The following is a 22,751-nucleotide window of genomic DNA, read 5'->3' on the forward strand; positions in this document are numbered from 1 at the left end:
TAATAACATTCATTTAAATTTCTGAACAAATAGTTTTAAGCTAATTTAAGTAACACTGTAAGCAAAATTTACTCATTTAATGTAAAATTATTAATTTGTTTAATAATAATTTTTCTATAAGTTGACCTTTTTTTTATAGAATAACAGAGGCTAAGCAATACCAACAAGAGACAATAGAATGGTCCTTGAACACACCGCCAGAGCCAAAAGAACCTCAGTTTCCCAAAACTGTTAGTACTTATAAAAAACTGTCATATACCTACTTAATATGAATTTAATTAAATAAACATTATTTACAGATGATGAGTGAAGATAGGAAAAGGAGAGTGAGTTATTTTTTATGATATATATTTGTTAAAGTAATTTTAACGCATGTAGACATAACATGTCCATCAATGAGTTTTAATAATAATTTTGCTCATAACATCTTGGAATTTATATAAGCTTATAATTAATTATCTTTCAGAATATGTACTGGTTCATGAAGGCAAGTGTGCAGTCAGGACCAATTAGTCCAGTACAGCAGAGTTGGCTGGACTCTATGCTAACCAGAATACAAGCTCCCCTTAAAAGAAGCAAGAAGCAAAAGAAAATCATCCATGATTGCTTCGAAATTGTGAAGCAAGAATTTATTGACAGTATGAAGGAATCCATGAGTAAGTTATCAACTTATATAAAGCTTTTTTATAAAACTTGCAAAGAAAAATATTTTATAAATTTTATTCTTGATTTTTTTATAGAATATAATTAGCATTTACATACTATTCATCCTTATAGTTTTTACTTTTTAGTTCAACATGTGCTGGTTGTTCCCAAAGTAAAAGGTTTAGAAAATGAAAAAGCAGGACCTCCTCCTTCAGAACCAACGTGAGTTTTCTTTCCAATTTTAATTAGTTGATAGAAATTAAGAAAGTTTATAGGTAATTGACTTTAAATTATAGAGGGTTGGACTTCCGACGACCTTGGCACAACACTTATGTATCAGCACACACGGAAATAAAGAAGAAGCTGTGGATCACCCACCCTTCTATGCAGCACGTACTTAAACTGTGTCAAAACCATCTTTATAGACCCCTTGTTGATTTTGATCTTATCAGGTTAGTCCTTTGCAAAAATATATAAAAAAAAGATGTCTATTTTCATACTACATGCATTTTATAAAGTTTGGTACGACAAGAAAAATATTGTTTTCTTAAGTTATTAAATATTTGTGTTTTAGTATGTTTTATTATTTCCAGAAAAGAAGGACCAATTACTGCTGATGACGCTTTTACTGATGTGTCTTGGGGTTGCGAGAAAAACGAAGAAAAACTACTGCAAACGTGGTTTCAACATGTCATCAAAGTATATGACAATGGAGATTTACTCAAACGTTTACCAAAAGAACAGCAGAACTCATTCTTTAGCTGCGCTGAAACTTTAATATCTAATCAGGTAAGATTGATCAAATTTATTCAAATAAAGAAAGATAGTTAAATTTACTAATTGACTTGGTTCAGTTAAAAGAAATGAAAGTACGGAATCTAGAAGCATGGCTTGCCTGCTTTGACAGACACGACAAAAAAAACTTACCAGTGTTCATCATGGCTCTAAACCTTGATGAGGGAAAACTGGCTTTCTCGCCAACTTTTGAAGTAAGTTGAAGTTGCAAGTAAAGTAAAAATATTTCAAAGTTGATAAAGTGAAATCGTAGAAACGTTAAAATATTAGTTTGCATGTCCATCAATAGACTAGCCACTAATGCATAAAATTTTTTTTAACTTTTAATTTTTGTGTAAAGGAATTGGAGCACACGGTAGTTGAAATAGCAAGAAAGTTGTCTAGCAGCCTCACGTCTTTTCCAACAATAAAGTCGTGGCTATCAGGAGCCTCACAACTGACTTACATTGACACTAAAGTTGCAAAACACATCAGTCACGACTTTTCGCAAGAATTAAGCAAAGCCGTGAAGCTTTATCTACTCGAACTCAATGAGTTTGTCACTGATTTATGTTAGTTTATGTAAAAGAAAAATTCGTAAATTTACTGATGGGTCAAGTTTGCTTAAAAATAAGCATGATATTTTTATTTTTTTACAGTGGAAAACTACAATTACTTGATAAACGGCGATGAAGCTGCTAGAGTACAGGCGTTTAGCGAAGTGGAGTCTACTTTCGAGCAGAAGTGCAACTATGTTGTCAAACTGCAGAAAGTGAAAGCTGAAATAAACAGTATGAGTACAGTGGAATATTTTGAAATGGTCAGTTTTACTTGTAGTTTGAAATTACTTGTAGTTTTTACTTGTAGGTTGTCTAAATAGTTAAATCTAGCTTATAGTTTTATTGATAAAAAAATGCTTAAAGTATTGATTTAAATTTTATTCAAGGTGAAACTAAACTGTAAAGATGTCAAGATGGGTCTTGTCTTAGCTTGCCAGAGTCACATTGACACGCTGCTCAACAAAATGCTGGAAGACCACAGAACTGACAACAACAATATCTGCAACCAGTTCGATGAAATCAAGACGCGAGTTCTTAAAACTCCCGACTCCACAAAAGAAATGCTCGATACTATGGCTTACATGGAACACCAAAGTAGTAAAGGTATGTTCAAAGTAATGTGTTAAAATAAATGATGTGTTAATTGAAGTTGGCAGAACAAAATTGACTAGATTTGTATTGTTACATAACAGAATTAAATGTAAGTTTTTATCGATTGTAGGAATGTTGGAAATGTCGAAGCGCATTGCGTCATCAATGGATAGATTGCTGTTCTTCATGGACGTTCACTTGTTCTCACAAGACGACCTGCAACTCAACAGAGATGTTCTCAACTGGCCCACTATCATCGAACCCGCCTTCACACAAAGTGACGAGGTTTGTTAACCTTTTTTCATCCTTACAGATAGGGTAAGTAGTTCCTACTCACAAATAAACCACCCATGCAAAGTAAACTTATAAAAAATGTTCAAATGTTTATTCGTAATTATAAAGTGTTCGTGTAAGTAATGTTTTAATTTAATTAATTTTTTATATTTAAAGGTAATAAATATTTGTTATGCTAGTTAAGACTTGAAAAATCATATAAACAGCTGATGGAGGACTGCAGACGTGAAAACGAGCAAGCATTGGTGAGCAAGAGAGAACACGTGATGGTGGAACTTGAAAAGCTGAAGATAAGAGTCGATGAGTTCGAACATATGGGAGATCTTGATATGATGCAGATGTATGTCACTGACACTAACAAGATACACAAACAGCTGCAGCAACTACAAGAATCAATTGCCACAATTAACAATGTGCGTTTGTTAAAAAACTTAAATATTAATTAATGATTACAATGAGACTTAACAGCTAGTATACAGTTTAGTATTTTTATAAATCCTTACAAGTATGAAAAATATTTTATTAACTAAAGAATAAATAAACATGTAGGAAGAGGAATTATTCAAATGGGAGCAGACCACATACCCACTGGTCGAGCAAATACAAACAAATATGGAACCTTATGCCAAACTGTTCAATCTCATCCTGAAATGGCAGAAAGCTGAGAAGAAGTGGATGGACGGAGAATTCCTCAAACTTGAAAGCGAAGCCATCACTTCAGAGGCTGATGAGTTTTGGAGAGAAATATTTAAAGGTAAGTTAATAGAATCCAGTCAACTATTTTTGAACTGTTTAAAATTGTTTGATAAAAATATCAAATAATTTTATATATTTCTAGCCAACAAAGCATTCCTGCTTAAACGCAAGAAAGCAGAAGAAGCGGAAGGTAACAAAAGGAGAAGGAAGAAGCTTGGTGATGAAGAAGCAGCTCCAAAGAAAGACGCAATACTAGATGTTTGCGAAACTATAATGAACGATGTTAAAAAGTTTAAGGTATTAAAGTACAAGTTTTTTGTTGGAAATAATTAAACTTGTTGTAATGTAAGATATTTTTTAACTAACTATTTGTAAAAAGGTTCACATACCACTCATCTCAATTATGTGCAACCCTGGTATTAGGAGCCGGCACTGGGTGAAAATGTCAGAACTTTATGGCGAAGACCTCACTCCTGACGCAGGTACCACATTGAGAAAGATGCTGAAGAAGAATTTAGAACCTTTCATGGAAGATTTCGAAAATATAAGCGGCGGTGCTAGCAAAGTTAGTTTTTGTTGTGATTAAATATTCTAAAAAAGACCAAATTTTTATCAAAATAAAATTCACAGGAGTTTTCTTTGGAAAAAGCGTTGCAAAGGATGCAAGAAGAATGGTCTGGCATGGAGTTTGGAACGACTGCATACAGAGACACCGGAGTGAGCATCTTAGCTGCACTTGATGATATACAAACAATGCTAGATGATCAGATCATCAAAACACAAACGATGCGAGGCAGCCCGTTCATCAAGCCATTCGAAGAAGAAACCAAAGTCAGATTATTTTTAACACAACAATTTATTGACTTTTAGTGCTGCTTTCTTTAAAATGTTTATTTTAAAAGGCTTGGGAGGAACGTCTGCTTCTGATACAAGATCTGTTAGACGAATGGCTGAAGGTGCAAGCGCAGTGGCTGTATTTGGAGCCGATATTCAGCAGTGAGGATATCATGCATCAGATGCCCGAAGAGGGAAAGCTCTTCCAAAATGTTGATAAAAACTGGAAAGACATTATGAGGTTCACTGTCACTGACCCTAACGTTAGTAATTTTAAATTAAGTTTTATTGCATAAGTTGTTTAATCAGTTTATAAGTGTCTTTTAAATTCTAATAACACTTTTCTTAATTTCTTAACACCTATTAACAACTCAAATTTCAGTAAAATTGTTAAATAAGCTATTTTATTTAATATAGGTAATGACAGTCACTGCCATGCCCGGTTTGTACGAAAGATTCGTCAACAGCAATGAAATGCTCGACAAAATCATGAAAGGACTTAATCTGTACCTTGAAAAGAAACGACTTTATTTTGCCAGGTTATTATAAACAGACATTATGTATTTTTATAACTTCATACTATTGTTTGATATTTTTTCATTTTCTTTTTTTTAGACTGTTTGTATACAAGGTTAAACTTTACAGATTCTTCTTCCTGTCAAACGACGAAATGCTGGAAATTTTGTCAGAGACGAAGGATCCCACCAGAGTGCAGCCGCACTTGAAGAAATGTTTCGAGGGAATAGGAAAACTGGAATTCCTGCCCAACCTCGACATCAAATCCATGTTATCCAGCGAAGGCGAGAAACTCGAACTCGTCGACTTAATATCCACCTCAGAAGCCAAGGGTGCCGTTGAAAGATGGTTGCTGCAAGTAAATACCCAAAATAAAATTATTAAGAGACAGCATATATTTATTAAGTATGTTAAAACAGGTAGAAGAAATGATGCTGGCAACCGTCAGAGACGTCATTATAAGGGCAAATGAGGTGTACCAGGACACCCCAAGAGACCTATGGGTGACTCAATGGCCAGGACAAGTTCGTTTTGAATAATAATATATATGTATAATCGTTAGATGTATAATCAAATTAAAAAGCTACTTTACACAGAATACTTGATTTAATTATTTAACTTATACAGATTGTCTTGTACGTGAGTCAAATGTACTGGACCCTCGAAGTTCATGATGCCCTGAATAATGGCGGCAATGACGGTTTGAAAAAGTATCTAAGCCAGCTCAAGCATCAGGTTGGTCAACATTTTTTAGTTTCTTCTGTTAGAAATGTCTAATCTACTAAACCTCTACTATATAGTTTATAATTTAAAAAATTTAAAATTTGTAGTTGAGCCTAAATAATATAAAGTTTGTGTAAAAGTTATTTGTTTACAGCTTGGTGAGATCGTAAACTTAGTGCGTGGAAAGTTGAGTAAACAAGTGAGAATAACATTAGGTGCTTTGGTCACCATCGATGTGCACGCCAGAGATGTTATACACGACATGGCAGAGCAAGGTTTGAATTAGTTTGCTATTTCTTCAAACTGTTAAATAACTGTTGAGGCTTATTAAGAGTGAAAAAGCTAATTTCCTTACACTGTCTGTTACAACCTGAATATTTAATAGGAGTTAGCGACGACAACGATTTCAAATGGCTGGCTCAACTCCGGTATTACTGGGAAGACAACAACGCCAGAGCGAGAATCATCAACGCCAATGTCAAATACGCGTACGAATACCTCGGCAACTCGCCACGTTTGGTAATCACGCCACTGACTGATAGATGCTACCGGACACTAGTTGGCGCTTTCTACCTTCATCTTGGAGGCGCTCCTGAGGGGCCAGCAGGTACCGGCAAAACTGAAACGACCAAAGATCTGGCAAAAGCACTCGCTGTACAGGTGACTATAGAACTGTATTTATAAAGTCTAATTTAAATTCGTGGATTTGTTCTTTAAATAATTAGTTATAAATAATATATAGTGCGTGGTATTCAATTGTTCTGATGGATTGGATTTTATAGCCATGGGCAAGTTCTTCAAAGGACTGGCCAGCAGCGGCGCATGGGCTTGTTTCGATGAATTCAACAGAATTGAGCTTGAAGTACTCAGTGTCATCGCTCAACAAGTTAATATCTTGCCTCATTAAAACCTATAGTTTTCTACACTTAAATTTTTATTATATTTAATGAACTTTTGTTTCAGATGTTGTCTATTCAACGAGCGATCATGGAGAACTTGGAGACTTTCGTGTTTGAAGGAACGGAGCTCAACCTCAATCAAAACTGCTTCGTATCAATAACAATGAATCCCGGGTACGCCGGAAGATCTGAGCTTCCTGACAATCTCAAAGTTTTTATTTTATAACAATTATTTGATTTTATATTTCACTTGGATTTGTAGCTAACATCAACTAATATATCAAATTGAAATCAGGTTTTGTTCCGAACTGTGGCGATGATGGTGCCGGATTACGCGTTAATTGCGGAAATATCTCTCTACTCATGCGGGTTTCTACAAGCCAAACCGCTCAGCGTCAAAATTGTCATGACATATAGACTTTGCAGCGAACAGCTTTCGTCTCAAGTTTGTTAAAACTAGCTAAACACACTTTTTGATATTTTAAATTGTTCTTATAGTTAATATTCAAAACAGTTTCACTACGATTACGGAATGCGTGCAGTGAAGGCAGTTTTGGTGGCAGCCGGAAATCTCAAGCTAAAATTTCCCAATGAAGATGAAAACATCCTGGTGAGTGTAGAAATTTGTTGCTTCCAAAACCTGCTTTTAAAAAGCCTTTTTTCATACTATTTAAAAGGTCACTAGTAGTTTATTTCCTAATAGTTCGTATTTAGGTTTTCAAACAAAATATTAGTATAATGGAACAATCTGATATTTAAAGGATTTTGAAGAGTCTTAAACATGTTGGTCAGGGAAAGTGTCTTGTAATTTAGATTGAGTTTTTATCTAATCATCCGAGATCTTGTCTTTATCATTGCAACTTAATGAGCTCTACTTTGTTTCTCAAAACAACTATTCTTTGAACTAGTCTATCTAAAACTTTAGGTACTTTAATTAGTTTTTATCTTGTATTTTCATTCCCTTTAAAAATTTGTTTCTTTATACTCCTTAGTGTTTCTCTTTTCTTTTAGCTGTGAAAAAAAAATATTTTACGTTAGCTGGTTGTAATGACAGTGCAAAATTCCCTGCGTTATCATTGTTTATAAGATGAAAATAGCTCAAACAAGTGAGTTTTTCCTCAGGGGTTGGGATCATTACTTTAGCCCTAACCTTGTGCCCTATTATTGCCCTAATCCTTGTGAGGCTAGGTGTGTAATTCTGAATCTTGTTTTCCTTTTTATATTTATTCAGCAACATATCAAAATCATTCATGAGGATCGTATGAGCCTTCATGATGAAACTGTATTTACTTGTTGTTGGTTCCCTGTCTTGGCCAATATATGAGCAAATATATGGAATAGCAGGGCACCTGTAGTAGTATACAAGGTCCATCTCTTCTTCAGTGAGAGTGCTGTAGTACTTTACAGGGGGTCGCTTGCTCTTGTCATCTTGAGCCCATATCCTACACATCCTCTGCGGCATCAACTCTGCTAGCCTTGTGATTGTAAGTTTGTTGAAAGGCAAAGGCTTATTGCGTTCCTCCTTGGATCTCATCAAGCCATAAGTGGTGCAAAGATCATTTATCCTCTCACCATTTTCCTTGTTAAGGCTTTTGGCTACCTTAGGAAAGTTTGTCCCTCTAAAAAGGTAAGTTAAGAGAATGTCATGTAGGTCATAGTGGTATTGTTTGTATTGTTTTCCAGTATCAATTCTATCAAGATTGTTCCTGTGGATAATTTCATACAACTTTTTGACCATTTTAGACCTGTCGTATTGAGCCCTAACAAGATTATCTATGTTAAGACCACCTGGAAGTTCGACGGAAATAATTGTGTTTAACTCACGGAGATTTGCTTCCATGATCTCTATAGTAAATTCCATGTTCCTCTGATTTGGCCTCTGAGTCTCGATAACCCGCTCGTGTTGGTTTCTTAACTCACTCACAGAACCTTTTGCCTCTCTTCCAGCAGAAGCATCAGGATAACCATGGTCAGGGCCTGTTGTGTCGGATGAGTCACTGGAGGGATCTCTTGAATGACCAGTAGCAGATGAGAGCTGAACAGTTGCATTTTCCACTTGCTTGGCAATGTCATCTGATTCAGTTCTAGGAATGTCTGCCCTAGTGACTTTTCTTCTAGATTCAGAACTTGTGCTAGGGTTATGAGGATGAAGACTTTGAAGTTCTTCGACATGCCAACAAAGTAATCAGACCATGTGGAATTGTTTTCCTTCTTCTTGATCACTAAGAAATTAGGACCAATCATTTTGTTGTCTTGAAGAGCAGTCTTTTCTATCCCGTCAAAGAACCCCTTCATGTCAGCCTGAGAAGGACAGTTTCCTTTAGCCTTCTCTTCTTCAATATTAGAATGAACTTTACTTATTTCGTTTAATAAGTAAATTATTCTTTTCCTGTCTGAATCTCCCATTCCTCTTATCTTCTCCAAATGGTCCATAATGCTCTTCCTGAAATTGTCCATTGCCGTGAAATAGGGTAAATTCCTTTAATATTATAGAGATTGCTTGATATATAGTGCTAGCTAAGCGAGAGTAACTCTTGTGTAACATCGACGTCTGTGTGTTCTTTGATTAAGAATTTGCCCACCCGAGGGAATTAAGAATTTGCCCACCCACGCAGGGAATTTTGCACTGTCATTACATGGTCATTCATTTTACTTCAATTTTTCAAAAGTATCAGATTTACTTGCAAAATCACATACCACTAATTATCTAATAGTTATGCTGACTTACAGTGTATCTAAATCAACATATAAAATTTGTTGATCAGCCACAATTAAAAAATGTCTCTCTTTAACCTCATCATCATGACTAAAGTTAAAATTTTTATTTTTAGTTTTTCTTAAGAAAAAATCTGATGAAAACTGAAACAGTAGTTCTGTTTACTTTTAGTTCTTCATTTAATAATCAAGCATAGTTCTGTCATATTTAAATAAGCGGGCCACTCATTTGCCCTGATAATGACGTTTCTGATGATTGCTAGCATCATTTCTTCAACTTAAGCTTACTGAGGAAACATTTAGCTTCGTACTATTCCCATGTAGATTTTTTTATAAAACAATATTTCATTGTTTTTTACTTATAATGACGTTTCTGACGGTAGCTATTTCGGTTGCAAAATTGCGCCATGGTTGTAAACAAACTCGTCGAAGTCTTCTTCATACCATTTTTCAGTGGTAAATATTTTTCTTTTCATTTTTCCCATCTGATTAAAGGCAGAAACACATTTTCATGTTATCTTAAGCTGAAGAATTATTGCTGTTAAATTTTTCGCCGCCGAGCTGTTTCCTACTTATGGTATTAAGTAATACTATATTGAAAAAATAGTTTAGTAGTCTAAAAAAATTTATAAAAGGAAAAAAGGACTAGTCTTAAGAGTAAAAAACACTTTTTAGCATCTTAGCTAGTATTTGTACTTGCTTTTCAAGCAATCTATAGTTTTTTATTTACAAAGCAGAATTGTTCCATATGGAGAGTGATTTTATTTTCTCAAATATTACACATTCCTTCACAATCATTTTAATCGAAAATTGTTCTATTTTTATCTTTTATTCAAACTGTTATTTACAGTCTATAACTTTTGAATGTTCATTTAAAAATCAAGCATAGTTCTTATTTATATAAGCTCATTTGCCCTTATAATGACGTTTCTGACGGTTGTATTTATCGATTAAAAGCAAAAAGTCTAGCGATTGCTAGCATCATTTCTTCAACTTGGAGCATCCTCATGAAAGACTTAAAGTTGTACTGTTCCTTAGTTGAAAAGTTTTATTTTTCTAAAAAAACTATTTTAAACTTTAATGGTAGTTTCTTTTAACTATATCTTTTTCATATTGAAGTCTAATGAATGATCTCTGTTATTTAAAAGTTTTACCCAAAAGCATTATAATTATATATTGTGATGCTCTAGCTTTTGAATGGATAGTATTATTCTGTGATGAATATATCACTTTTTACAGACTTTTTTTATTTATCTCCTTTTACTGAAGTATATACTTTTAATTATTTTCATCATAAAACTGTTGATAACATCAAAAAATAAATAACTGATTTTCAGTCTTTTACAACATCAAGTTTTTTATTTATCGATGTATATTTGTTGGCGGTTCTGTTTATTGAACTAAGTTTTATTCTAACATCAAGTTAATACAATATTTGTTTGTTGAAGTACAAATTTCTAACCTCACACCTTTCAGCTTCTCCGTTCGCTCACCGACGTCAACCTGCCGAAGTTTCTTACTCACGACGTGTCCCTCTTCCACGGAATTATCAGCGACCTGTTTCCCGGCATCGTGCTTCCAGATGCAGATTACTCGCAACTGATGAGCGCGGTCGAGCAAGCGGCAGAGAAGCACAACGTTCAGACCGTTCCCTTCTTCCTCGAGAAGATCATACAGACATACGAGATGATGATCGTCAGACACGGGTCTGTATCTATCGTGACGTCATAATAAAATTTATAAAAGCATAGTAAGACAGCGCATCTAGCGTTTAATTATTATTTTAAGCACTCTTTATAATTATCTTTTTATACTTCTTTATGTTGATATATATAAATAACAAACACCAATTCGTAGATTCATGATGGTTGGCGACCCATTTGCAGGAAAGACGAAATGTTTGCACGTTTTAGCTGACGCGCTGACAATCATGCACAACAACGGACAAGACGAGCAAAAAGTAATTTACAAAACTGTCAACCCGAAATCGGTCACTATGGGACAGCTTTTCGGTGAATTCGACCCAATTTCCCACGAGGTTTGAAATTTGTTGCTTAAATTGAAACTTATAAATATAAGAACGTAGAAACAACACAAACAAATTTGCAGTGGACGGACGGCAACGTAGCAAACACGTTCAGAGAGTTCGCTTCGACAGACACACCGGACAGAAAGTGGGTCGTTTTTGACGGGCCCATCGACACTCTGTGGATTGAATCGATGAACACAGTTCTGGATGACAACAAGAAGCTGTGCTTGATGAGCGGAGAAATAATTTCAATGAGCCAACCGATGAGCCTTATATTCGAAACGCAAGACCTCAGCCAGGCTTCTGTTAGTAATTTTATATATAAAATCCAAGTACAAGTATTTTACAACTCTTCTTTACAGCCGGCTACAGTGAGTAGGTGCGGAATGATCTACTTGGAACCATCGGCGCTCGGATGGCGACCAATGTTCAAATCGTGGCTAAGTACCATGCCTGCGGTGTTCCAGAGAGAAGAAAACAATCAACTCATAACAGGGTTGTTCGAATCCTTTGTGGATCCGTGCCTCTATTTTGTACATCACTACTGCAAGCAAGTGCTAGCAACACAAGCGAGCAACCAGGTCAGATCTCTCATGTACTTCTTCGACATGCTGCTCAGAGAAGTCGGTAATGAAGAGAACATCGATAAGAACAAGAACTTGAGAATATGGATACAAGTTAGTTGCATTAGTGTGTTTAGATCTGGTAACTTGTAACAAATTGTAATTCACAGGGAGTTTTCCTCTTTTCATTGACGTGGTCGATTGCAGGAGTTGTTGATTTGAACGGCAGAAGAAAGTTTTCATCCTTCCTCATCAAAATGCAACACGGAGAAGACTTCGAACACCCGCTGGACAAGGAAGTGGGCAAAATAGAAGTTCCCTACCCCGACGATAAAGTTGTGCACGATTTCATGTGGACCATGTCGGGTCGTGGCAAGTGGGCCATTTGGACGGATCTGGTCAAAGGACAGGACATTGCAGTGGAAAGAGCGGCTAACATTCAATCGGTAATCGTGCCAACCATGGACACCGCCAGAACCAGCTACTTTGTTGAACTTTGCACCAGCAACAAGCGACCCATGCTCTATGTTGGTCCGACCGGAACTGGTTTGTTGTAAACAATAAATAACTTAGTGCCTACTAGCTGCAGTGTTTAGTAACTTCTTAATTCTCAACAACAGGTAAAAGCGCTTATGTCAGAGAGTCGCTGATGAAGCTGCCCAAAGACAAGTTTGTCGCATCCTTCATCAATTTCTCAGCCAAGACGACCGCCAACCAGACGCAAAACCTCATCATGGGCAAGCTGGACAAGCGCAGGAAAGGAATATACGGACCACCGATGGGAAAGCACTCGATAATATTCCTCGATGATATGAACATGCCGGCTCGCGAGGTGTTTGGCGCTCAACCGCCCATCGAGCTCATCAGGCAGTATCTCGATCACGGAAACTGGTGAGTTTGTTTAAGCTACTATGCAGTCTAAATATTGCTGTTTCTAAACATTAATTTCAGGTACGATTTGAATGACACTACCACCGTCAAACTACTGGATCTTACCTTCCTGGGTGCCATGGGTCCTCCAGGTGGCGCTAGAAACCCGGTAACTATGAGGTACTTGCGCCACTTCAACATAATGGCCACATTGGATTTCAGCGAGGACACGATGACCAAGATATTCACCACGCTGATGAAATTGTCGCTTTCGTACAAGCAGTTCGCATCCGACATCATGTCGTTGATACCGCAAATCGTTCAATCTACGCTTTACGTTAGTTATATATATATAATATGATATTAAAGTGATTAATACTTTGCACTTATTTGAGAATGGAATTTAGATAAATTTACAAAACGAATATTTCCAGGTGTACAAAGAAGCGATGACAAATTTGCTGCCGACTCCGTCCAAGTCTCACTACACTTTCAACTTGAGAGATTTTTCCAGAGTCATTCTCGGCACCCTAGTCATCAACAAGCAGAAAGTTGAAACCAAACAAGCTTATATCAGGTAAGTGTTAAAATGTAGTGTACAAAAACAACCGATTAAATGCAACAATATTTAAACAGATTGTTTGTGCATGAAGTCTACAGAGTTTTCTACGACCGACTGGTAGATGATGAAGACAGAAAGTGGCTCTTTGTTCTTTCAAAGACGATCGTAAAAGAGCAGTTCCGTGAAAGTTTTGACGGACTCTTTACTCATCTCGCACAACCTGGCAATTCTGTAAGTATTTGAGAAAATATATATGAAAAAAACAATGTTGTAATAATAGCATGACAATTTTTACAGCTTAAGGAGGACGACATGAGATCTTTGCTGTTCGGAGATTACATGGACGCAGACGCCATGGGAGACGAGAGAATGTACGAAGAAGTTAAGGAAGTGGACGACTTCAGCGAGATCGTCGCATCTTCACTTGATGAGTACAACGCAGTTCACAAAACGCAGATGCACCTCGTTGTGTTCAGGTACATGATGGAACATCTATCGAGAATTTGCCGCGTTTTGAAGCAACCCGGAGGCAACGCTTTGTTGGTCGGCGTCGGCGGTAGCGGGAGGCAATCTTTGACGAGACTCGCCGCTCACATGGCAGGATACAACATATTTCAACCGGAGATCAGTAAAAGCTACGGCGTCACTGAGTGGAAAGACGATGTCAAGGTGAGTAAATAACTGCACTTTCAAATAAACGATCGCTTTGACTAAAATCTTAATTTAACAGCGAGTGTTGAGGCTGGCGGGAGGTCAGGGAAAACCAACCGTATTCCTGCTGACAGACACCCAGATAAAAGAAGAAAGTTTCCTGGAAGACGTCGACAGCTTGCTGAACACCGGAGAAGTTCCGATGCTGTTTGCCGCCGACGAGAAAGCCGAGCTCATGGAGCAAGTCCGCGGAGCGATGGCGAAGGAAAGAGGCGAAGATGCGGACTTCAACCCGCTGGCAATGTTCGAGTACTTCGTCAGCAGATGCAAGAAATACTTGCACGTCATAATCGCCTTCTCGCCCATCGGTGACGCGTTCAGAACGAGGTTGAGACAGTTTCCATCGCTGATCAACTGCTGCACCATCGACTGGTTTCAACCGTGGCCGTCGGACGCGCTCGAATTGGTGGCTAACAAGTTCATGGAGACGTTGGAGATGTCCGATAATGAGAGGAAGGCAATTGTTCCGCTCTGTCAGCATTTCCAAATCACTGCCAGGGATCTTTCGCTCAAGTGAGTTTGAAAACTATTAAATATTTTGTCTTTTTTACCAACCAGTGCTGAAATTAATATGTACCCTATCATTTCTAACCTGATATTTTCCTGAAGGTTCCTGGAAGAAACGGGTCGCCACAACTACGTGACTCCTACTTCATACTTGGAGCTGATCGCCAGTTTCAAGAAGCTCATTACCGAGCAGAGAAACTCAACTATGTCTGCCAAGATGCGCTACGTTGGAGGTTTGGAAAAACTCGCCTTCGCCGCTCAACAAGTCAGTTTTGCTGTTTCTTGTGACATCATAAATCCAGTAAATAGTTTAACGCATTTGTAACTTACAACCGTAATTCAGGTTGCCGTCATGCAAAAGGAGCTGGAAGATTTGCAGCCGATCCTGGTTGTGACGCAAGAAGAGAATGCAAAACTTCTTACGGTGATCGAGAAGGAGACGGTGGAAGTGGAGAAGACGACGGCGATCGTGATGAAAGACGAGGAAAGCGCCAACCAGCAGGCAGAAGAAGCCAATCTGTTGAAGCAGGAGTGCGAAGCCGACCTCGCAGAAGCAATTCCGGCGCTCGAGTCGGCGATGAGCGCTCTCAAAACTCTCAAGCCTGCAGACATCACCGAAGTGAAAGCGATGAAGTCGCCACCCGCCGGAGTCAAACTGGTCATGGAGGCGGTTTGCGTGATGAGGGAAATAAAACCCGACAGAATTCCCGATCCGACGGGCAAGCCCGGAAAAGTTCACGATTACTGGGGACCGTCTAAGAAGATGCTCGGGGACATCAAGTTCCTCGAAAACCTGCAGAACTACGACAAAGACAATATTCCCGTTAGTAACCATATACATAGTATGAATAAAGATTTGTTAAAATAAAATATATAAAATGTTCGTTTTGAACAGGACAGCGTGATGAAGCAAATCAGGGACAAATACACTTCGAATCCCGACTTCGACCCAGTAAAGATACTGAAGTCCTCACAGGCTGCCGAGGGACTGTGCAAGTGGGTGAGAGCCATGGAAATATACGACAGAGTGGTCAGGGTGGTGGCACCGAAGAAGGCCAAGCTGGCAGAAGCCGAAGAAAAACTGCGACTCAACACGATCCTGTTGAACACGAAGCGAGCGGAACTGAAGGAGGTTCAAGACAAGCTGCAGCAGCTGCAAGACAATTTCCAAGCCGCCACTGACAAGAAAGAACAACTCGTCTTCCAAGTAAATTGAATTGTTTTTAATAACTAATGAATCTATTGATATGAAGTGTTTATAAATTGTTTAACTCTACAACAGATCGACTTGTGTGCAAAGAAGTTGGAACGCGCAGAGAAGCTCATCGGCGGATTGGGAGGCGAGAAGTCGCGATGGACGGAAGCAGCCGCCAACTTGCAGTTAGTCTACGACAATCTCACCGGTGACGTTCTCATATCGTCTGGTGTCATCGCCTACCTGGGAGCTTTCACCGGAAGTTACAGGTTGGAAGCCACCCAGGACTGGACAGCCCAGTGCAAAGGTTACCACATCACCTGCTCCAATCAGTTCTCACTGTCGCAATGTCTCGGAGATCCCATCAAGATAAGAGCTTGGAACATCGCCGGTTTGCCAACTGATGACTTCTCTATTGATAATGGAGTCATCGTGGACAACTCAAGAAGATGGTAAGTTTTAATTGGTTTAAGAAATAGAAGAATTTAAATTTCGAACTTCGAACTAAATTATTTATTTTTTACAGGCCACTGATGATCGACCCTCAAGGACAAGCGAACAAATGGGTGAAGAACTCAGAGAAGGACAACAAACTGCAGGTTATCAAGCTGAACAACCCGGACTATGTGAGAATCATGGAAAACTGCATTCAGTTCGGACACCCGATCTTGCTGGAAGACGTTCAAGAAGAACTCGATCCCTCACTTGAACCGCTCCTGCTCAAACAAACCTTCAAGCAGTGTTAGTTGTACGGTACATTTCAAAATTAACAATCTGAATATTATTTAAAACATTTATTAATACAGCGGGTGTTTTGTGCTTGCGCCTCGGAGAGAACACGATCGAGTACAACGAAGAATTCCGGTTGTACATCACAACAAAGCTGAGAAATCCCCACTACTTGCCCGAAGTTTCCACAAAAGTTTCACTTCTCAACTTCATGATCACCCCGCAGGGTCTTGAAGATCAACTTCTCGGCATCGTCGTCGCTAAAGAAAGGTACAAATTATAAATGTTTTCAAAATTTGTAAAAAGATAGAATAAACAGTAAAAAAAAACGAAAGCTTTTAATTAGTCTAAAAACTAATTTGTTATAATAAACAGACCTGAGTTGGAAGAGGAGCGAAATCTGATGATCGTGCAATCTGCATCGAACAAAAAGCAGCTGAAGGAAATTGAAGACCAGATCCTGCACACTCTCTCCTCATCAGAAGGAAACATTTTGGAAGACGAATCCGCCATCTCCGTGCTCGACTCCTCAAAACTCGTTTCCAACGAAATCGAAAAGAAACAGAAGGTTTGTTTCTATTGAACAAAACAAAATTCATTTTATTATACAAGTTTAATCAAACAGGTAGCAGAAGTGACAGAGAAGAAGTTAGCGGAATCGAGGGAAGGATACCGGAGCATCGCGAGGCACTCGAGCATTTTGTTCTTCAGCATCACGGATCTTCCCAACATCGATCCAATGTACCAGTACTCACTGATCTGGTTCATCAACCTCTACCTGCGCTCCATATCAGACAGCAACAAGTCGAAGATCTTAGAGAAGCGGCTGAGGTATCTGACAGATCACTTCACCTACAATCTCTACTGCAACATCTGCAGATCCCTGTTCGAGAAAGACAAGCTGCTCTTCTCCTTCATTCTCTGCACCAATCTCTCCATGTAAGTTCAACTTGACCACTAGTTATCAGTTCAAGTAGTAACTTGATGTAACAACAGAGCGCGCAAAGAACTGACTCGCGAGGAACTGATGTTTTTCTTCACCGGAGGAATCGGTTTAGAAAACAAGAAGAAGAATCCTGATCCCATGTGGCTCAGCGACAAGTCCTGGGATGAACTGTGCAGGATGGGAGATCTGCCCAGCTACAAAGACTTCATGTTTGTTTCTTAAATTGATAAAAATATACTTTTATAAGCTTTATAGTAAATGTATAAATTTATTTGCAGTCCATCGTTCGTGGAAAACGTGGATGATTGGAAGAGAGTTTACGATTTGAAGGAGCCACAAAACGCACTCCTTCCGAGCCCATGGGACAAAAATCTCAACGAGTTCAGCCGGATGACCGTCATAAGGTTCCTCAGACCTGATAAAGTTTGTTTTATGTTATTAAACTAATAAATTTTTCAAATACTAGATTTTGAATTTAAAAAAAAAATTAAAATTCAATCAGGTAACACCCATGGTGCGCCAGTTTGTCCTCGAAAAACTCGGCAGGAAATTTGTAGAGCCTCCGCCGTTCGACCTGAGCAAATCTTACGAGGATTCCAACCGAACAATCCCGCTACTGTTCGTCCTCTCGCCGGGATCCGATCCGATGGCGGCGCTGATGAAGTTCGCCACGGACAGGGGATACACCGGCGACAAGTTCAGCTCGATTTCGCTCGGTCAGGGCCAAGGACCCATCGCCGCCAAGATGATAGAATCAGCCATGCAGAACGGCAGCTGGGTGGCGCTGCAGAACGTCCACGTGGCAGTTTCGTGGATGGACGAACTGGAGAAGATTTGCGACAACTTTCACATGGACAACTGCCACCCCGACTTCAGGCTGTGGCTGACCAGTTACCCCTCCGATAAGGTACAAAATTAACTGCATTTTTCATGTATTAAGCAGCAATTAATATTTGTTAAACCTCTGTATTTATTTTCATCTTTCCCACAGTTTCCAGTGACAGTGCTGCAGAACGGAGTGAAAATGACCAACGAGCCGCCGACGGGACTCAGGATGAACATCGTGCAATCTTACATCAGCGATCCCATCTGCGATCCCGACTTCTTCACGGGATGCGGCGAGAAAAACCTCGTTAGTATCAAATAATATGAATTGTGTAAAATAACTTTCCATTATTTATTTACTAATACACTTTATTTGTTTTTTAGGTATTCGAGCGTTTGGTGTTCGGATTGTGCTTCTTCCACGCGTTGATTCAGGAAAGAAGAAAGTTCGGACCTCTGGGGTGGAACATCGCCTACGGATTCAACGATTCGGATCTTCGCATCAGCGTCAGGCAGCTGCAAATATTCATCAACACTTACGACGAGACCCCCTTCGAAGCTGTGACCTACCTGACGGGAGAGTGCAACTACGGAGGCAGGGTCACCGACGATTGGGACAGGAGGCTCTTGAAGTGCATATTGGCGGATTTCTATTCGCACGAGGTCGTAAACGAGCACAAACACAAGTTGTCGCCCAGCGGCAATTACCAAGTTCCACCTCCGATGAAGTACGATGCCTACGTCGATTTTATCAAGGTAAGTTGATTATTACAAGTTGATATTTATATTTGTTCCTAATTTGAAATAACAAATTATCTGCAGAAATTTCCTGTGACGCAACACCCAGAGATATTCGGAATGCACGAAAATGTGGACATATCGAAAGAGCTTCAGGAAACAAAACAGTTATTCGACTCCATACTACTTGCGCAAGGATCCACTGTTAGTACAAAGCAAACTTTAATGTTTTCATTCATTTTTTCGTAGTTATCATGATAAAGTTTTTATCAGAGCGGTGGAAGTTCAGACAAAGCAGACGATGTTTTGAACGACATCGCTGAAGACATTCTCAACAAACTCCCCAAGGACTTCGATTTGGAAGAAGCTTTGCAAAAATACCCAGTCATGTACGAGGAGAGCATGAACACCGTTCTCGTGCAAGAAATGGAAAGATTCAACCAGTTTGTTTTCAAACATTGTTTTAATTGACATAAGTATAAAATTTATCTTTTTAATTACAGTAACCTCTCGCTTATTTACGCACATTGTGTCCACAGAAAAAGTGCGTAAAGATATGAGAGATCGTAAAGAAACGAGAGGTAACAAATATACTCACTATAATCGCTGTTTTTTAATATTGCTTCAATTAGAAGCAGACTGGGCACTTTCCCACTTTTAACTATTTGTTTACTTCATTAATAAATATGAAAACAACAGATAAAACTATACATATATAAAAAAAAAAGGATTTGAATTTCTATAGAATAATAATAATACGACTAGAAATAATTTTACTATTTTAATAATAAGTAGAAATTATCTTTATCTTTATTTATATGTGACATTTATATTCTATTCTACTTAGCAAGTTCAATTTATAAATAAGAATTTCTTTACAAATATAAAATGGTGTTTATTAATATATAGGTCAAGACTGCTGTATTATTTCTTTGTGTTTTAAACTCTAATTATTTCATTATACTTTTATTATTAAACACAGTCATGTTTATTTCAGAATTTTGATTTAATCTCTTATTGTAAACAAAATTTCTGATATACTGAGGTATAACTAAATGTTTATCAATTAGTCAAGTAACATAAATTGACCAAGTCTAAAGATATAGAGAGGTGTTTTAGCATTCAAAAACATATTTTGATTTAAAAATATACATTAAACCTAGTTTGTGCAAAATTTAAAAAAATTAAAATTTTTATTTTCTGAATTTTTTAGAATTCTAAAATGCGTAACTAAACGAGAGTGCGTAACGTCACAAGTGCGTAAAGATCCGAGAGGTTACTGTAGTTATCTGTTTTAGATTTAAAAAAATAAAAATGTTTAAAAACAGTTTGCTGAGAGTAATCCGAGTGACGCTAATAAACCTGAGGAAGGCGATCAGAGGTTTGGTCGTCATGAACAGCGAGTTGGAAGCCCTGGCAAGCAGTCTCATAATAGGGAAAGTACCTGATGTGTGGATGAAGCGCTCCTATCCCAACTTGAAGCCGCTGGGAAGCTACATCACCAATTTCCTTGCCCGACTCAAATTTTTAACGGTAAATGATTTTTTAAAACATATCTTTATCAAATGAATAAACATTTTGAAGATAATATATATAAGTTAATATTGTATCCACAGGATTGGTACGACAAGGGTAAACCGAACATGTTCTGGATATCCGGCTTCTTTTTCACACAAGCCTTCCTCACTGGAGCAAGGCAGAATTACGCGAGAAAGTACAAGATTCCCATCGACAAGTTGGACTTCCAGTTTCAAGTGCTCAACACCGACACTTGTCAACAAGCACCGGAAGATGGCGTGTATGTGCACGGCCTCTTCCTAGATGGCGCCAGATGGGACCGGGAGAGGTTTGTGCAAAATTGAAAATTTGAAGCTGTTTAGTTTTATTAATTTGTAATTCAAAAATTCTTTAACAGAGGCGTTTTAGCAGAACAACTTCCCAAAGTTTTGTTCGAATCTCTTCCGCTAATCTGGTTGAAGCCCAACAAAGTAGAAAAGATTGAAAAAGAAATGAGAGAAAGTTAGTTGAATATAATAATTTCCTAGGACAAGATAAGATTATATTTTCTTTAGTATTTTAGTAATATTAAGAATATTGAATTATTAGGGATGTAGCTAATAATATATTTTCAAAATAAAATTTGAAAACTAAATTGTTTTTTTACATTTTATCTAAAATTCTGTATAAAAACCTTAAATTATTTTAAGAGTTTAACTCAAGTTTTTCATAATTTAGTCCAAACATATACGTGTCCCGTTTACAAGACTTCAGAACGCAAGGGAAGTCTTTCAACGACGGGGCATTCGACCAATTACGTGCTAGCAATTAGACTGCCGACAGATATGGACCAATCACATTGGGTCAAGCGAGGTTGTGCCCTGCTGTGCGCTCTTGACGACTGAACAAACCACTGTGAACGTTTTTACATTTTAACTGTATTTTTATTTCATTCGTATCGAATCTGTGAATCTATATAAACTGTGAGCACACTGAATTGTTGTTTTATTTCGCTCGCATAGGTATAGGGAATAAGTATTTATAAGTATAGGATAAGGTTTCAAGAAGTTTTTGTCCTTTAAATATGAAAAAAAATATAGAATCTGCGTAAAGTATTAAATACAACTATGTTGAATAACTTGTCAATTATAGTCCTATATGAGTCTTATTATTTTGGAAAGAATTTATTAGTAGCAAGGCTCGATTCGGGTAATATCGTTTGGTAAAATTTTAACAACTTAGTCCCCTATCTACGACTCTTAAAGTCATACTAATTAGCGATTTATATTACTGACAAAATTGCTATCGAATTTTTTCGTCCAGGTGTTCATTGATTTTAACTCAAGAGCCAGCCATCGCAAATTTTCAGTAATATTATATAAATTAATTCACTCTATAAACGGAAAATGTCAAAGAAAATTAATACTCCAAAACTATAAGCGCCAACTATTTTTCCTGAACTGAAATGGGTATCATATATGATTAAAATGTTTAAAAACTAGTTTTCACTAGTATATGTTCTCCAAAAATATTACTTGTCCCTATTAAAACTTATCCATAAGGATACTTTCATCCAAGTATTACAAATCTAGTCTCAATATATTATAAGCTACGAAAGGACCTATAAAATTTTTATAAATCTGGTAGACTAGCACAAAAATGTATGTGCGGAATAATATAACTAGAATAGAATTAGGTCTATACTGTTTATTAACATTGAATAAAGCGCTCATAAGCTCTTGTCTAAGAACTTGTTGTAGAAAAAAATCAAATAGGGTATCGAGTCATACTCAACGGATCCAAGGACTAAATTCTGCCTTTAAAAAAACAATTTAATAAAGCTAACCTTTTTCCTTTTAGTGAAACCTTCTTACAAAAAGTCTTATGAATTTCTAGAAAATCATGAATGGTTATTGAGTTTGTGCTTAATACTTCGACGTTGACCACAGTACTATTATAACAGTTTTATAATAAAATATTTTCAATTAAATTAAGTTTCTTTCTTAATAATCCTGAAGTTGTAGATATTTATCGTTTTTATTTCAAATAATTAATCCTATTAAGGGTTGAAATAGCTGACTAGTTTTAAATATTTTAAAAAATTCAAAATTTCTCTTTAAAAGTTTGTTGATACAAATCCTTGTTAAGCCAGTTTGCTGGAATATATAATAAAAACAGTTTAAACTCAGTTAGTTACTTTTGAATCTTGACGAATCCGTGAAACTGTGTTAACTTGTTTAACATAGCGAAACATATCTCAGTTTAAAGAAAGAGAAAGTATTGTGCAAATTGTTTTTTTTACTTTTATTATCTACAACTTTCGTAGTCAATG

General features: G+C 37.4%; 1 protein-coding gene across 1 annotated transcript; it reads left to right on the top strand.

Annotated features, from left to right (window-relative positions):
• Positions 1-469: 469 nt before the first annotated feature.
• On the top strand, positions 470-21,327 carry LOC145840141 (dynein axonemal heavy chain 12-like). The gene is made up of 55 exons (XM_082947284.1): positions 470-656; positions 792-867; positions 942-1,097; positions 1,239-1,434; positions 1,500-1,634; positions 1,781-1,991; positions 2,079-2,239; positions 2,366-2,582; positions 2,701-2,855; positions 3,071-3,277; positions 3,414-3,618; positions 3,703-3,857; positions 3,940-4,125; positions 4,191-4,391; positions 4,463-4,657; positions 4,812-4,933; positions 5,040-5,268; positions 5,330-5,434; positions 5,538-5,645; positions 5,788-5,908; positions 6,019-6,293; positions 6,376-6,519; positions 6,597-6,743; positions 6,828-6,977; positions 7,047-7,142; positions 10,724-10,953; positions 11,105-11,285; positions 11,357-11,581; positions 11,639-11,953; positions 12,010-12,385; positions 12,460-12,730; positions 12,791-13,046; positions 13,144-13,286; positions 13,346-13,502; positions 13,569-13,940; positions 14,002-14,495; positions 14,592-14,754; positions 14,833-15,312; positions 15,385-15,696; positions 15,772-16,136; positions 16,211-16,425; positions 16,491-16,683; positions 16,789-16,981; positions 17,039-17,352; positions 17,410-17,568; positions 17,638-17,782; positions 17,862-18,266; positions 18,351-18,491; positions 18,569-18,940; positions 19,007-19,126; positions 19,196-19,365; positions 20,251-20,455; positions 20,539-20,768; positions 20,838-20,941; positions 21,158-21,327. Exons 1-55 carry the CDS (start codon positions 470-472, stop codon positions 21,322-21,324), a joined length of 11,613 nt encoding a protein of 3,870 aa, XP_082803410.1. The 3' UTR covers positions 21,325-21,327.
• The last annotated feature ends 1,424 nt before the right edge of the window (positions 21,328-22,751 follow it).

This window comes from Thalia democratica, chromosome 7, assembly GCF_965202585.1.
Source record: "Thalia democratica chromosome 7, ktThaDemo2.hap1.1, whole genome shotgun sequence".
Lineage (NCBI taxonomy): Eukaryota > Metazoa > Chordata > Thaliacea > Salpida > Salpidae > Thalia > Thalia democratica.

Bases quoted from the DNA above. Each gene is read 5' to 3' on its own strand.
- LOC145840141 (XM_082947284.1), top strand. From the start codon at position 470: ATGTACTGGTTCATGAAGGCAAGTGTGCAGTCAGGACCAATTAGTCCA. The intron at 11,582-11,638 runs GTTAGTAATTTT...TCTTCTTTACAG, and splicing joins AAGACCTCAGCCAGGCTTCT to CCGGCTACAGTGAGTAGGTG. The intron at 20,769-20,837 runs GTTTGTGCAAAA...ATTCTTTAACAG, and splicing joins GCCAGATGGGACCGGGAGAG to AGGCGTTTTAGCAGAACAAC.